A 17910-nucleotide genomic window follows, 5' to 3' on the forward strand; every position below is an offset into this window, starting at 1 on the left:
TTTCAGTAAAGTGAATGTAATATTCATTAATATTCAGTTCATTTCAATTACTCTTTTTTGTATTTTTATGAAGTACATATTAGAAAATTTACTGGTCAGGTAAATAAAATAAAATGCAGGCCACCTCTTTAGCTAATTATACAAGATTTTAATTTTGTTTTTGAGAACTGTATTTGATTTTTTTAAAACTATGTAAAATAACTCTTGCCATTAACAGGTTTGACAACTTAACATAACTTAAAAGTGATCATATTATCAATATTTATTTATATTATTTTGTGGTTAGTCATTTTTACTTATTTTTTTTTACAAAATTGTTAATAATATTAGTTTATAACCATGTTTATACTGTGCATGTTTAACCTCGGCTCGTAACGCATGTCTGTGTTGAAAATTGTAGTGGATGTTGGTCCTCGGGTCGACCAAAAATCGCATGTGTTAGACATTTTGTGTAGTTTTGAGAGTGAACATAAATGGTGCTAAGGTGGTGAAGGGTGGTATTGTTTGCATGCTCTGATAGTGATTATCCTGACGAAGAGACGGGTACGTCTCGAAACCGGTAGACATAAAAATCTCTGTGAGTGGTTATACTAATATTATTAACATTTTTGTAAAAATAATAAATAAGTAAAAGTGATAACTTTATACTCTGTCTAACATTGACTATTCAGCTAATGATTGAATATCCTTGTATTATTGGAAACTTGTATTCATTTTATGTAACAAGGAAGGTTTTACATGCGAGTTCGAAGCACCATCTGGGGAAATTCATGTGAAGGATAGCCCTAAAACCTCATTTACTGACTTGAGATTCTTTAATAATGTATTGTTTTCCGTAGTGTAGTGGTCAGCATGTTTAGTTAACGTATTTGATTCCCGGGCGGTTAAAAATATATGTATGTGTTTTTATGCCTTGCCTTGCCTTTATGTAATTAACAACCAAAATGTCAATACGATTCAGTGCCTTATGCACTGTAGATGTACATTTAAAAACTTTATTATACATGTATGTTTACATATGTGAACTATTGAAAAACCTTTTTTGTATGTAGGTTTACGTAGATGTAAAAATAGTGTAGTTAATCTTTTTCAAGAATATTGTTGAAACTTAGTTTTAGTTATGAGGTATCGCTATAGTAAAAAAATATGAACGAATATATATATGTGGAGATCCTTGCCAAAAAGTTGCATTTCCAATATTGCACTTAAAAATCTTTAAATGCAAATCTGTTATCTTTACTGTATTCTATCGAAATCCTAATTAAAATTGCGACAAAACGTGACCATATATATATATATATAAATATATCTATATATATATATATATATATATATATATATATATATATATATATATATATATATATATATATATATTTATATATATATATATATATATATATATATATATATATATATATAAATATATATATATATATATATATATATATATATATATATATATATATATATATATATATATATATATATATATATATATATATATATATATATATACATATATATATATATATATATATATATATATATATATATATATATATATATATATATATATATATATATATATATATATATATATATATATATATATATATATATATATATATACATATATATTTAGTTTTTCTCAATGCTAAATTTACTTGTCACGATAAAGCTCAAATTGATATATCAGGTATTTTCTAGAGCGGATATATCGTTCCGTGAGTTCAAAGGTTATACCACTACCATTTTATATTTTATTTATACATACATAAGAATTATATAAAATAAATATAAAATACTTTACATGAAGGATCAGATCTCGCTATTACGTGAAATTATTAATTAGTGAAACTGCATGCGGTAGAGGGAGATAAATAGACTCACCGCCTCATCGGCGACGTTGATGCAGTCCGTGAGTGTGAGCGAGACGATGCGAGGCGTCAGGCACGCCCAGAGCCCGGCCTCGGTCACCTCGTTGCAGCCAGCCAGTTCTAGCTCGAACAAAGCCTGAAACGTAAAGAAAATGGTCATAAATCACATTTCGACAGCGGTCATTATGGGGCTTGATTAAATTAATTATTCATAGTATCAGGGTAGTATAATTAGCACCCATTTTTTATAATATTCAATTCAATAACTATTATTTTGAGAAAAGACTTTTTTTTAAATGTGTGAGTGGATCAAAAAACGAAGTCTTTTTATTTCTCAAAATAATATAACCATAACAAATTTTATTTTCTGAACGAACTTAGCATTGTGACGCTTTACATGTAACATCGGGTGCAAGGTCAAATTTAATCTACTCTTAAAAAATATTTTTTAATTTTTTTTATAAATTAAGACTTCCTAACTTACTAACTAACCATCTCGTCGCTTTCCCACAGGCAGAGATAATGGAATGTCATATAAATTTGTCTTTGTAAACAATATTCACCTCGTTCATATTAATCCATCTCCTCATATTTTACCATCTTCTTCTCTAACCCTTACCAGTTCCAAATGGTGCATAGGGCACTGGATCGTATAGAAACAGTGTTTTCTTGATCGTTACTTACATGAAGGCAAGGTGATCACTCATACGCTTCAGGGACCAGTCCACGCTAATATAAAATAAATATTCGAGTGTAAAATCACAGATATTTATTTTCTCCCACTCTGGGAATCAAACCCGGGATCTCCAGTACGTTAGCTAAACGCTCTAACCACAGCACGGTGGTGAACCTCATACATACCTTCCGATTTTTCCATTTTTTATAAAATTAAATTTAAAAATTGAAATTGAATTTAATAAATTAAAGAAAATGTATGCATTTAAAATATATCAAGATCTAATAAAAATCCCATTTGTTATAAAGTACTTAAGTTTTTAAACGTTCGGCAAAATTATGTTGCACTTTAAAGGAAAATATTGACATATTTTTGTTGTTATTTTATGTTCAGAATTTAAACATGACCTTTAAATTATTTTTTTATATACACTACAGGCCGCAATGTAGGTTATGAGCATTCACGTTATTTGCAATAACGAAAATAAAAATATACAACCTGCCCCAGTTCTAAAAATCAATACCTCACATCGCATGCCAATATTGTACATTGTACTGCTCTACATGGTTAAAATGTTTTATTTACAAACATTCCAAACAAGGCGAACATAATGATTAAATCGATTTATTATGAATGATTCAGTAGTGCTAGCTTATGTATTGAAATATTATATTATTTTTCCCAGAATTTTCGCGTTGAAATATGCAACGAACAACAGCTGAAAGATTTATTAAATTATTTTGTATCGTTATTATTTTTTTTGGCAATTTTAGAACACTTACATAAATTGGGATCGGACCCATTCGGATAGTCAAAAATTCGGAGAATTGGATTTTTCACCGAAAAGGGGTCTATTTTAATTAACACAGTAAGGACGGGAAAGGTATTTCTACCCGTTCGATCGATTGATGGTTAAGGACACATATTTTTACCTTTTGCGCCAGCCTCATTTCATAGGTAGAAATGAAGGAATTATCCAATGTTTTTATGTAAATATTAAACACCAATCTTTTTATAAAGGTCTTAACTATATGTGCATATATAATTATCAAATCCCATCGCCAGCAGTCCGTAGGCGTAAAAAAATAGCCGTCTGAAATGTGTTAATAACTTAACGTATTATTTTTTTTAGTTAAACACTTGTAATAAACCACTTAATGAGTTTTATTTTTATACACGACTAGTTTCGAAAACTTACAAATATTTTCATCTACAGGTGAAATATGAATGAATGATTCAGTAGTGCTAGCTTATGTATTGAAATATTGTATTATTTTTCCCAGAATTTTCGCGTTGAAATATGCAACGAACAACAGCTGAAAGATTTATTAAATTATTTTGTATCGTTATTATTTTTTTTGGCAATTTTAGAACACTTACATAAATTCATTAACATTAACGAGTAACATAAAACAGGTATTTGTACCATTCCAGTTACAAAACTTCACATTTTTAAGTTAGTGAAAATACCTGGAAGAGGGACGAGAGGGAGGAAAAGGGGAAAAGGGAAAGATCAAAGCTCAAGTCAAAGGCAAATTATATGACAATAGTGACACACCACGACATGAATGTTGACTTACTATGTAAGCGATCTCAGTGCTGACAATGTCGAGTAGAATATATCAAAATTCTCATATTCATCGTTGACCAATTTTGATGAACCTAAATATAGGTTTAAGTACTTACTGCTTACCTCCGTTTTTACATATACAGGTTTCACATACTTGCATTTTATATTGTTGAGTAGGCCTATTCTACAAAAGTTATTTATTTATTTATTAAAACGATTATTTTAAACAAAACGAACAACAGTTAAAAAAATCTCACTCGTCTTCAATCAACATACGACCCTCAATTTTCAGCGCGTAATGTAAATATAGCGCGTTTCAAACATTTTTAGCCATTAAAACCATAAAAACGTTTCGAGTACTAGAGTGATCACCTTGTCTTCATGTTATTAATAATCAAGAATATCCTGCGTTCATACGTTGCACTGCTCTATGCACTATTAGATACGGATAATGGTTAGAAAAACCATGCATTCCATACAAAATTGGTCTAAAATATATATTATGGAGTCAATATAGTATTTACCATAAACTATTCGTTCATTTATGACTACATCCAAATTTAAAAAAAAAATATATATACAAATTGAAAACAATCATTAAATATTAATTTGACACTACTCATATTTTGACATTTTAATTTTTAAAGTTATCGATATTTACATCTTGAAGAAATGTTTAACCGGTTGTTTTTATGCTGGTTTCTAGCCTATGTTATGCAATAATTTTAATAATTTAAAATATGTTACGTGTTTCTATAAATGTATGTACATATTTGAAGTCTTCATAATATCCTTTAAATATTTATGCAAAAAATATATATTTTGTTGGGTTTCACTTTTCTTAAAATGTTACTGTCTAGCGAGAACAATCTTGCAGTAATGTTTCGAACAGATTGGCGGTAATGTTAAGTATATTTTTTTGGATATAATTTATAAATTAATTAATCGAAAGTAAACAGCTTTTGGTATAAAATAATATCTTGGAATTTTCTCGTAAAAAAATAAACATGCTGAAAATCTGTCATTACTTGAAAAAGCTTTTTTGTGTTAAGATAATTGTTTTCTTGCGTGGCTAGTATTGCCACGTTTAATATGTACATATATTATCATATAATATGCCTACTTCCGAGAATCGTCATTCGTGAAAAGGCTTAGAAAAACGCAATTTATATGTTAAGGATCCAAAATCTGCGGAAAAACGTAAAATATCAAGGAATTTTTACTTGGCATAAGCGTTCCTTAACACATAATACATAAAATAAAACTGTCGAATAAAACATTATCACAATTAAATTAATCTTAATTTTCCCTTTCCTCCCTCACATTCTTCTTTCAGATATTTTTACAAATGAGGAAATTTCTTACAAGAACAGTAGGTAGTGCTCGTATATGTGAATGGCTGGATGTAACTGTTGTGTTAAAATAACACATTTACCTACAAAGAAAATACTAAGTATGTATGTAAATATATATATATATATATATATATATATATATATATATATATATATATATATATATATTTACCTACCTACTGATTTTATTAAATACCTACATATAGTACCGACTCTCAATATTGTGACACTCGGTAAAGCAGATCGCGCAAATCTAATATTAATTAAGAATAAATTTTACTGTCGTTTCTTTACTTACAAAGCAACACATTGTTTTTTTATTATATATATATATATATATATATATATATATATATATATATATATATATATATATATATATATATATATATATATATATATATATATATATATATATATATATATATTTCCATTTTCTTTTTTTGCACGAGGTGGATCGCTTGAACGAGTACTTAATTTTACTTGGAAAACTGGTTTCTAGGGTTTATCGTCTTTGGGGATTAATGAATCCTATAAGCTTGATGTTTGGACTGATCTGTTTTATATTCAAATTAGCAATTTATCCGAACTAGTTCTAATTAACATATTCGATGAATTATTCATCGCGCAAGAAGGTTTCAAATAGCCTCGTAAACGCGATCATCGAATTTCCCTGGAACTTACAATCTGAAGGGACACACCATCATGATGGGATCACAAAACGAATTTTTTTCCATCACGTAATTTATCATTTTCAAGATGTTTGCAGCATTTTATATTTGATATGACTGTAAGAGAGGCGTCTGATTTATTGTTATATACAATAGTTGCCGAACATTTACTGATCATTAAATTTATTTTCTTGTTATTTTTTTAAAAATATTTATTGAATAAAAAATAAAACCCTTATCCGCACCCCCATGATGCATAGGGCACTGCGTCATATAAACGCAGTGTTATCTTGATCGTTTACACATGAAGGAAAGGTGATCAGCCCTCCGCCTCAGGTACCAGTCCAGGGTAATAATATTGAATAAATATTACAGAGAGAAAATCACTTATATTTATTTTACCCCCCTTGGGAATCGAACCCGGGACCTCCAGAACGGTAGCCGAGCGTGCTGACCATTACACTACGGAGGCGGACATATTTATTAGTATTTCTTTTTTAAAATTATATTTAAAATTTAAATAAATAAATGAGAAGTGGCTGACTTAGTTGAAATGTAAATTTTACAAGTCGCTTAAATCACTAAATACAATCAAGAGAAGTTGTAAAGTATTCATAGATCAAAGTGTTCCGTCTCAAAGTTGAGTGAGTGACAACTCAAAAACTCTCAAAGTATCGCGTAATTTATTTCAGGAAGTGGCTTTTATTTTCAGTCCGCTATTCTTGGTGTTAAAAACATGCTGAAAATTCTAAATCGTCGCGACGCCGACGCTTGTAGCGTCCAGTTCCAATGCGCTTTCTATTATTGTCTTCTAGCGAAAAGGATTCGCGTACCTACTGTCAATGGCCCACGTGTGGTGTCTCTTAGGCTCAGAGTCAAAATAACTTAATGTAATTTATTTAATTTTAAGGAGAGCGCGAAAAACATACGACATGCCTCGAATCCTATTTGCAAAGCATTATTTCGCCAACATATCTGAACCATCAAATTAAAATCTTCATAGTATAATGGAAGTCGTCGACGGGTTGTTATTGTGTTGCTGTGGGAACACAGAGCTTGTTCCTCAGAAAACTTTGCAAATCATTAAATAAACAGAATTAAACACATCTATTATATTAAACCATATCCGCTCCCTAGGTGGAGCATATGGAGTCCACAAACTGTCTCCAGGCTTTTCTGTCGGCTGCCAGCTCCCTTGCATCCTCCCAAGTCAGATCCGCGTCCCGAAGTTCTGACGAGAACTGCCGACGAATTGTCAGCAGTGGTCGTCCTGGGCGGCGCGAACCTGATGCCTTGTAAAAGAGGCAAGCTTGATGGCGGCTGTCAGGAGGCATGCGGAGTACATGGCCAAGCCAACTGAATCGCCTTTTCTTGACGACAGTTGTGACCAAGATTTGCTGCGTCCTACGCCTTATCTCTTCATTCCTCACAAAGTCAAACCACCGCACGCCTAAAATTCTCCACAAACACCTATTCTCGAAGCTTAGTACACGGCTGCTCTGGGCCCTTGTAAGGTGCCATGTTTCGCAGCCGTATAAGAGAACAGGAATTAAACGTTGAAGTTATTATTTCATAGTTAAGTATTTTTAAAGAATAAAGAAATTTGAGGCTTTATCAGTATCTCCCTATTGACCCCATATATACGTAATTTGAAAATATTTTTTTTTTAATACATCTTTCAAAACCTATATACTTATATGTATCATATATTTATATATATATATATATATATATATATATATATATATATATATATATATATATATATATATATATATATATATATATATATATATATATATATATATGTGTGTGTGTGTGCATTGTATTCAGAAATTATCATTGTGTTGCGTGTTCATACACTGTGCATATGGTATTAGAGGAGAGAAGATCCGCGATTCAGCGAGCATTCATTCGATTGTCATTAATCATTATTATCGCTTGCTCGACGCTGACACCTGCTGAATAGAGTAAAGGAACATCTTCAATTTTCCAAACATATCATTGGCTCGTCAAACTCACCCAGTAATGAATGATTCAATATCAATCGATCGGAAGAATCACCGGGCTGGATATTATTATTCCGTCATGCGTGTTGATAATATTATGTATTACTTAAGAGATAATTATTGAGTGAACAATTCTACAATATAAAAAAATACACCTCCCAGTAAAACAAACATATCAGGAACACATCTACAAATATAATACTTCCCCCCCTTTGGTCAAAAGAATTACGCAATAAATCTTTATAACTTTTTTTCATTATCTGTAGTCATTAAATAACGAAACAATGCACAAAATAATTATCCATGATCGATCACGGATGTAGATATATTCGAAATATATAGTATATTCGGGCCATTATATCATTCACATCATGCATTGCATGACTCGTGATAGAAGAATTACTAAAAAGTACAAGAATTGTAAAATGTCCCCTTGGTATTGGAAACCCAGTGAGGGAAAATGTTCATATGTACAGAAATAAATATGAATGAATAAATTTGTTACCAATAGTATGCGTATATATTTAATATACCCCTATACTGACACTTGAAGCGCAATACTGATTACCTTGCATACATTAGATTATTAAGTTTTTACTTAACAATTTGATGCAGTGCCCTATGCATCACTGAATGTGGAGTGGATGTGAAAAGATAAAACAAATAAGGAGTAATGAAACGTATGATGTATGTTACTCAAAGATTTATCGTATTTCAACGTTTATTTTTAGTTCGCAAGTCGAAACGTTTAACCACTGACTATTCTGATAATGATACTATTATAGCGGACATGTAGTAATAAATAACCAGAGATGATACACGCACAGACGACAGGAATGATTGTCACACGTGTCATCTTCCGTGACGATGGAGATTAATGATTGAAAATACATTTTCTAACAAGAGGACGCGCGACACGACGCCGGTGCTCGAGGTGAGCATTGCACTGAGCAGACAGTTTCATTTAAAATTCACACTCACTGCATATAAAATTTTAACGTTTTGGAAATCAAAATCATCTTATTACTAATTGCATTCAAATGCACACCATTGATATATTTTCCCACATAAAATTTGACTGAATATCAAATCCAATACAGAAGAGCTCCAATTATCCGAATGAATTGGGATCGGACCCATTCGGATAATCAAAAATTCGGAGAATTGGATTTTTCACCGAAAAGGGGTCTATTTTAATTAACACAGTAAGGACGGGAAAGGTATTTTTACCCGTTCGATCGATTGATGGTTAAGGACACATATTTTTACCTTTTGCGCCAGCCTCATTTCATAGGTAGAAATGAAGGAATTATCCAATGTTTTTATATAAATATTAAACACCAATCTTTTTATAAAGGTCTTAACTATATGTGCATATATAATTATCAAATCCCATCGCCAGCAGTCCGCAGGCGTAAAAAAATTGCCGTCTGAAATGTGTTAATAACTTAACGTATTTTTTTTTTAATTAAACACTTGTAATAAACCACTTAATGAGTTTTATTTTTATACACGACTAGTTTTGAAAACTTACAAATATTTTCATCTACAGGTGAAATAAAAGTATTTAATTAAACTTAAGTTTTAATTTTCACTTGTAGATGAAAATATCTGTAAGTTTTCGAAAATAGTCGTGTATAAAATAAAACTCATTAAGTGGTTTATTACAAGTGTTAAATTAAAAAAAAATAATACGTTAAGTTTTTTTTAAATAATCAACTTGTCATTCCACAAAGTTAATGCCGAATCAATAAATAATATTACTTTCCATATGTTGAAAGTGACAGAAAACGAGCTTTCAATTAATTAAATGAAAAGGCAACACTTTTACATGTTAGGCGTAGTTACTAGTGTTGTACATTGACTGACTGACTGACTTATCAAAACGAACAGTGACAGGTGGCTTCGCGAAGGCAATCATTATTTTGCAAATCGTAGTACCTACGTTTCCCTCTTAATTTTTTGTCTGTAATTCTGCAAGCGAATCGGATAGTTCGGAGTTCTAGTAATTGAAGTTCTTCTGTAAATGTATCAATTTTTTTTTTTGTCGTTATCTAGTGTTGTCATCGACATTTGTTGTCATTTAGTGTTGTCATCGACATTTTTTGTCATTTAGTGTTGTCATCGACATTTGTTATTATCTAGTGTTGTCATCGACATTTGTTGTCATTTAGTGTTGTCATCGACATTTGTTATTATCTAGTGTTGTCATCGACATTTGTTGTCATTTAGTGTTGTCATCGACATTTGTTACTATCTAGTGTTGTCATCGACATTTGTTGTCATTGAGTGTTGTCATCGACATTTGTTTTTGTTGCCATTTTCTAAACCAATACATATACTAAGTTAATAAAAGCTGAACAATTAAAATTAATACATTTTTAAATATTTTGAATAAGTTTCAATAAAACTGCATAAATTATTGATCAATCAATCAAAGTCAAAACCTCGTGACTTGAATTATAACTAGAATTTAGTGTAAATATGTAACGCATGAAATTATTTAATTTAATTGTATTTAACTGCATAAAATGACTGATAATTTGATATTTGGTTATTAAATTCAGCAGTTTTAAAATTGAAATATCCCCTTTACTTCTTTAGTTGCGTCTTATATTTATTGTCAAAGTAAGGCCGTACTTCATTAAGAAAAGTGAATCGTCTATTCGATATTATTACATGAATAAGATACTCAAATAAATTTGGAAGGAATATAATGAAAAATCGAGATAATTTAAAAAACATATTTTCAATTTGTTAGAGACTGTTGATTGCGTGTACGGTAAAGAGATTTTATCATAAAAAGGATTATGACGGCGTAATGTCAAACCCGTAAAAGGTATCTTATCTCTTTTTTAATCCTGGCATATTTTATGAATGGTCAGGAACGTACCTATGTCGTGGATACATATTAAAGTTGCCAGGTGTGCAATTATAAATAAAATATAAATGTGGACTCTTGAGATCAGCATTTTTTTTCATCACTTTTTCATCACCATCACTTTTTGGGTGTATAAAATTATTATTTATTTAGGTAGGTTCGTATGCATAGCTCGATTCATATGTAAAATATCGCGGTGTGTCTGATATCGCTGATCTTTCCCCCTTTTCCTCTCTCCTGTCCCTCTTTCAGGTATTTTCTCAAATTAACAATAGTGGAGTTTTGTATCTGGAATAGTACAAGTACGAAACTCATTTATTTGAATAACTTGCTCTGTAAAATTCCCAAATAAAATAAAACAATGTTGAAATTGAAAAAAATTTTAATATTGACCTGCAGATGGTCGAGCAGCGTCTCCAGGCCGCGGTCGCTGAGGCTGGAGCAGCGCAGGCTGAGCGAGTGCACGTGCGCGGCGGCCAGCGGGAAGCTGGCGGGCAGCTCCATGGCGTCCTCGTCCGTGGCGCCCGAGAGAGCGAGCGCGCGGAAGCCGCGCCGCACGAGCGAGGCGTACAGACGCGCGCGCGCCGGCGCCGGCGCCGCGCGCAGCTCCTTGCAGCGCAGCACGGGCAGCAACCCGCCCCACCAGCGCGGCCGGTACAGCACGTCGCGCCAGCGCGAGCACACCTGCGCCAGCGCGCGCCGCTCGCCCGCCGAGAAGTACAGGAACAGGCGGCACAGGAACTTTTCGTCCAGCGCGAGCGCGTCCCAGGGCAGGTAGCCGGGCGGCGCGACGGCTCGCCGGCGCTGGGCGCGCCGCGGCGCCGCGCGCGCCGGCTTGTCGGGCGCGCCGAGCGCCGCCGAGCCGCCGCACAGCGCGCTGGTGACGCGCTCCATGACGCTGGCGCGCGCGCCGCCCGGCGAGTGGTGCTTGCCCCGCAGCCCGAGCCCGTGGATGCGCTTGGACAGCTCGGCTGAGGCCCTCTCCACCACGCCCTGGGCGGACATCGAGGACATCTTCACCTTGACCTTCTTTATTGTCGGGCGGTCTGGCGCGCCCGGCGCCGAGCTCGGGGGAACCTGCGGCCGCTCAGGCCGCCGCCGCAGCGAGCCCCTGGCTCATACTTCCCACGCTCCCACTCTTTATTTCCTCTAACTATTGGTAGCGACAGAGAACAACTCCTTCGTCGATCGTCCAAAATGATCCGAACAACTTTCTGACGACTAGTTTGTTTATTTCACACGAAAACACTCGCTATTTGTTGTCAAGACCGCGGATATCTTGGTACAAAACATCGTAGTGTCATTACGTTGAAAATAAAGAAATTGTTAGTCTGTAAAAAAAGCATAGTTATCGACTTAAAAAACAACGAAAGATTTTTTTGTTTGTATAACACTTACATAACCTTAAAACAGTACACCCCCAGAACTGTGTTCCCCAGCAGTTATTTACCTAAAAGAGGGTTATTATCATATGACTACAACTATTTACACATTGTAACAAAACTTTCGCGATCCACACTAAAAAGTTAGTTGATTTTTGTTTCTTTCATGTTTTGTAACGCTAATGAAAGAAAATGTAGTTTTCGGTGTGATAAAGCGTCGGGAAATACTCGAACGCGCGTCGGGAAAATAAAAACACACCACGACCTCTCACTCCGAAGTACGGAGACGGACTGTCTGTGCTGGTTATCGCTTTCAGGTTTCAGTGTTTTGCTTGGGACACTGCGGAGGGTGGCTTTGAGTGCTATAGTAGAAATACATAATGATTAATAACCATTTCGCACGCAGTTCTTTTTTTGCGAAAAAATATAACATTGGGAAAAAATTATGCCATCGTGTTCTCAATATAATAAACATAACGATTTTTTTAAAAACAATAATGCAAGTAATATTTATATTAAATAAAAATAAAAATGTCTTTACTATTAATGATGTGATATCATCTCGAATCCCACTTATTTGCTGAGATTATTAAGATCTCCTCAATTCCATCGAAATTTTAGCTGCAAATATAAATAGTACCAACATAAGGCTTGGCTGATATTAATACTCGCTGCTGTCATTGATCACGTAACATACCTAAGCATCGGTTTATTTTTCAAAAATATTATAACTATATTTAACAAAAATCATTATTGTAATGGTTTTTGTTACTGATGGAAATATTTAAGCTTTACTGTCATAGTATAATTGTGGGAGATAAATACCTTTTTTCATTTTAATTTATTTTATCTTGTCTTAAATTTGCGTTTCCTTTTACGGTGATGTTGATGACGATTATAATAAATAAATGAAATATTATTATAAATTTATCACACTTTCAATAACAATCAACTAATGTATCAAGAAAATACAATCATTCTTTAATTTTAATGTGTCACTGAAATAAAATTATAAAAGAAACCTAGTTCTTAATAAATCAATGCATTAGATTGATGTAGTTTTAATAGTGATCGTCGCGACGCACAGTGGGGTATATTGGCGATCTGGGCGGCCAATATTATTTTTCGTTCTAAATCGATTCCAAATATGCCTTTTGACTAATTCATTGTATTATATGGAGATATTTTTTACTTATCAGTAAAAAAAAAAAAAAAATTTTTTTTTTTTTAATAAATGCAAATCGTAGTAAATAATTTAAAAAATATTAGTCCGAGAAAGATGGCCATGGTTCCTCGTCCGGACACAGTTCTTCTTCCGCTTTTAATATAAGCGATTTCTTCATTTGTTATTTTTTTTGTTTCCTTTATAAATCGTATTCTTATTGGACGACAATAACGTGGTGAAGAAGGAATTGGGTTTTGCCAAATAACCTTATTATTCAAGGAACAAATAAGTTGTAGGGGCACAAACGAACTCTGAAATATGTTTGCATCGGAGTCTGCATCATTTAAAAACGTTTGTTTATATTGAGCTTGTTGTGCTCCATCACAACCCCACTTGCACATTTAAACTAATGTTTCTCTTTCTTTTTTATTTAAATTTTGTAAACATTCTTCTAAATGTGTCAATAGTCACGTGGTAGTGTGATCCATTAAACTCTGTAGGTTTACTTTGGCACAAGTTTCAGTTACTCTGTAAGCTTTCTTAGCAGGGTAACACTCGAGTTTTGCTTTTTGTAAGATACTGTAACACGGGTATAGTTTTTTATGAGAACTCCTTACTATTTCATATTGCCTTCTCGAAAGATCGGCTTCAACAAAAATAGATAAAGCCTGTGATGGAGTCAATTGCGTTATCCGGGTATTTTTTTGCTGGCAACGAGAATACGCTTTCTTATATTTGGTAGCACGCTTAGGTGTACAGATGATTTCTTTCAACACCAAAGAAGCATCTCTCATCCCGCTTTCTCCTAACTTTGACCGAGTAGCATGGGTGAGCACATCTAATTCAATATGTTTGCGCAAATCTTCTGTTTTCCTTCTTTTGCTTCTCTGACTTGATTCACCAAACGACTTTGATGGTCGTCCTGATCGATTCATTACCCAAGGAATTGTAAAAGTTCCGTCAAGCCAATTTTCATTTTTTATCAAGAAAGTTTCCTCCTTTTTGAGTGCATTAGTCTATCTTCGTTTCATTTCAGACTTGAAATGCGAAAAATCGTTTTTAATTTTCATTGCACACTCGTCAGAAAAATTATCTAATTGTAAAAGGTACTTTTGCAAGCATTCTAATTTTTCATTAATTTTATTAGCATTTTGTTGCTGCATGATAATAAATAACTGTTTTCTAGTCATTATTCTAACATCTACTGGTCCTAAAATAAAAATGTAACAATTTAAAGATAAAAAACTGTACGTAGTTCAGTTTTCATTATTGTGCTGACTCATCTTAAAAGAGCGATTTCTTGCAAAAGAGCAAAATTCTGCAAAAAAATTTTCAATTTATATAAAGAAAGAGGGCTAAGCTATTTGATACAATCAAAATTATAGCCGGATAACACTCGGAAGCACAACTAAATATCCTTTATTTAAAAAAAAAATGAAGGAAAAATCCATTTAAAGGCACTTATTTAAATTAGTTTTTTTTTAGTAAATATGTTAGCTATTGCAACTTAAATCTATGTACAATACACTATCTTACCTGCTTGATCACAATCCATTATTAAATTGTATACGTGTAATACAAAAAAATAATAATAATCACTGAAATGTTTGCGTACTAAACGAACAGCGAAAGAGAAACACGTGCACTCACAATAACAACAACTTTGCGACTGACCATTAGACACGTGAGATGTGCGTGGGGGGGATACAATTATTGCATGTCATCAAAAAAATACTCTATTTCATGTTGATATATTTTTCATACACCTGCGACAATTTTTTTAAAAGTGACTTTTGGCCGCCCAGATCGCTAATATACCCCACTGTGCGACGGTGGCATTGATTTTTTCCCTTTGCTAGCACATTATGATTTGATTTTAAACATTAAGTACCAATAAAAAATCGTGTAATTTGAATCAAAGTATATAAAGTATTTATACTCAATAGAATCACATAATAATCGAAATAAAAAGAAAAAAAAATACTAGAAGAATCAATCATTATTATTTTCAAACTATAGGAAGTCGAAACTGAAATTTTGTGTACGGTGCCTAACAGGTCCTTATGAAAAATTATTAGGTATAATTTATACCATTCTGAAAATCGGATGATCATCATCATCGGATGAAAATCAATTTTTGTTTCTTTGTACTCAAACAATTATTAAAGTAAATAATAACTTAAATAATTTTATATCAGCGATTTGCAAAATACAGAAATGTTAACAACAAATGTTGTTTTCATTAATTTATTCGGCAGTCACTTTGTGTTAAAATCTATCCATTTTTAATTTAATTCTTCATTGTATTGTACCCCCTATTGTCAATGTTTCCACTGATAAGAAATGAAAAATAAAAAGAAATGAATTAACAAATAAGAATAAAAAATCGTTCCTTCCCCCTCTTCAACTTTTGAGGACACAACTCTAAAAAAATAGACATACGGTATTTGAAAATGGTGCGAAATGCATCGAAACACGTGTCAAGATAGGTTTTTTTTTAAATAGTGGTATTTACTAAGTAAAACATTTAATATCAGTTTTAAAAGAAATGGTGTTACAGATACGGACGATAAAGAATGTGAACACAGCTGTTTTTTTTATAGTAACATAAATAACAATTTGACATCTATAAAGTTTGGTCAGTCGACGATTCGAAGTATGGCAGACTGTCCGCCCTCGGAATAAAGTGTAGCGCAAGCGCCCCTCGCGCGCATGCCTCGTGACGCCTCTCCCACATGGCGTAGTCGATAGGGCGTCGCGGAGGGACGGTGGCGGGCGGCGGGCGGCGCGGGGAGCGGCGCGGGGCGGGGGCTGCAGTCCACGAGGACGCGACACCTACCCGCTACCCCTACGTAGGTACCTGGGTACCTGAACCCTAGCTTATTCGTAAGGCAGTAACCAAATTAGGGGGATATTGTCGTACCTACCAAATATTACTTACTTACCATATATTATTATAGTATGCACTGGATCAATCGGTAGGTACATGATTCGGTTGACAGGAAGGTACGGATAAAACCTGTCTAAATTCACCTGATTTAAACCATAAGTCAATGATAATTGTTTTTTAGTTTTTAAAAGTCCATCAGAAAAAATGTCAAATTTGACAAAATGTATTTTTTTATCATTATTATTATGATTCATCGTCATTATTATTATGAATGTGCATAAAGGACATTCATGTATTTGCCAATGCAGAGATGGGCTGTAATTTTTTTAACAAGGGGCTCGCGGGTGGAGCGGGAAGGGATGGGGGAGGGGGGAGGTGTATAATTTTGTTTTAAATATCCAAAATATATATATTTTAAACTCCTTATATGTACATCAGATGACAAAATATAGATATGACTTCCACTGAAATTGCATTTATGTATTGATTTAATCAGAGAATATTGATTTCTCTTAATTTAACAAGAGGCTCGCCGGCCCAAGCCAAATTTAACAAGGGGCTCGCGCGAGCCCCTCCGAGCCCCCTGCAGCCCACCCCTGTGCCAATGTATGAATGCATTTCATGCGTTCAAAATAAATTGTTCCTTTTTATGTTATTCGGCAGTCACTTTGTGGTAAAATCTATAAATTTTCAATTAAAATTTTACTTGGTAAATACCACTCTTTCTTATAATCTAAAGTGACCCTTGTTTCAATGCATTTCGTATAAACACCATATCTAAATTTTAGAGTAATAAACAAAAATTAGAAACAGCTCCTACACCCTCTTCATTTTCCAACATCCCGAGGACACAACCCTTATATTTAAATTATAAAAAAATAGTTCGTTTCATTCATTGTTTATAATTTGTGGTTGGCTCCTGTCTGCATAACGCCCAGCCAATGTCAATAACTGTGACATAAAATTTGTAAGGCGCGAAAATGGATTTGTGGGAAAATTTTAAAAGTCCACATAGGAAATGGGTTAAAATTATTGTTAAAAAATTAATATAATTAATTTTCTATTGTTTTTTTTATCAAAAAACATGTTCAAAAATATGTGCAAAAAATATATGTAACGACCCAATATCTGCAAGAGAAAATGTAGGCGTTTGTTAAAAAACGAATGTTTGACTACACTTTTAGGAGTAATTTTATATTTAGTTTTCAAATAATCACATAGATGTCGTTAATAAAAAGAATTTTTTTATATGCGCACAAAAATATTTATACATACTTAAGTATTATCTATTAGCGGAATATTTATATATTAGCGGAATAAATCATGTGTATTAATCATTCTTCCAAATTATTTTTTAATATATATTTTTGTATGGTAATTTAGAGAAAATGCGACGAATAAGGACCCTTATTAGTATGAATACACCAGAGT

General features: G+C 33.0%; 1 protein-coding gene across 1 annotated transcript in view; it reads right to left on the reverse strand.

The window, feature by feature from the left end:
• The window catches only part of LOC148305492 (F-box/LRR-repeat protein 16), a 79361-nt gene extending 66644 nt beyond the window's left edge, over positions 1 to 12717 (reverse strand). Inside the window, exons 1-2 of the mRNA XM_088266633.1 lie at positions 11436 to 12717; positions 1894 to 2016 (exon numbers count right to left, since the gene is read on the reverse strand). Coding sequence (XP_088122759.1) covers positions 1894 to 2016; positions 11436 to 12056 — 744 coding nt within the window. The 5' untranslated portion in view covers positions 12057 to 12717. The remainder of the gene's footprint in view (positions 1 to 1893; positions 2017 to 11435) is intronic.
• Between the last annotated feature and the right edge of the window lie 5193 nt (positions 12718 to 17910).

This window comes from Brachycentrus maculatus, unplaced genomic scaffold, assembly GCF_059751285.1.
Source record: "Brachycentrus maculatus isolate JH-2025_06_01 unplaced genomic scaffold, ASM5975128v1 h1tg000272l, whole genome shotgun sequence".
Classification (NCBI taxonomy): domain Eukaryota; kingdom Metazoa; phylum Arthropoda; class Insecta; order Trichoptera; family Brachycentridae; genus Brachycentrus; species Brachycentrus maculatus.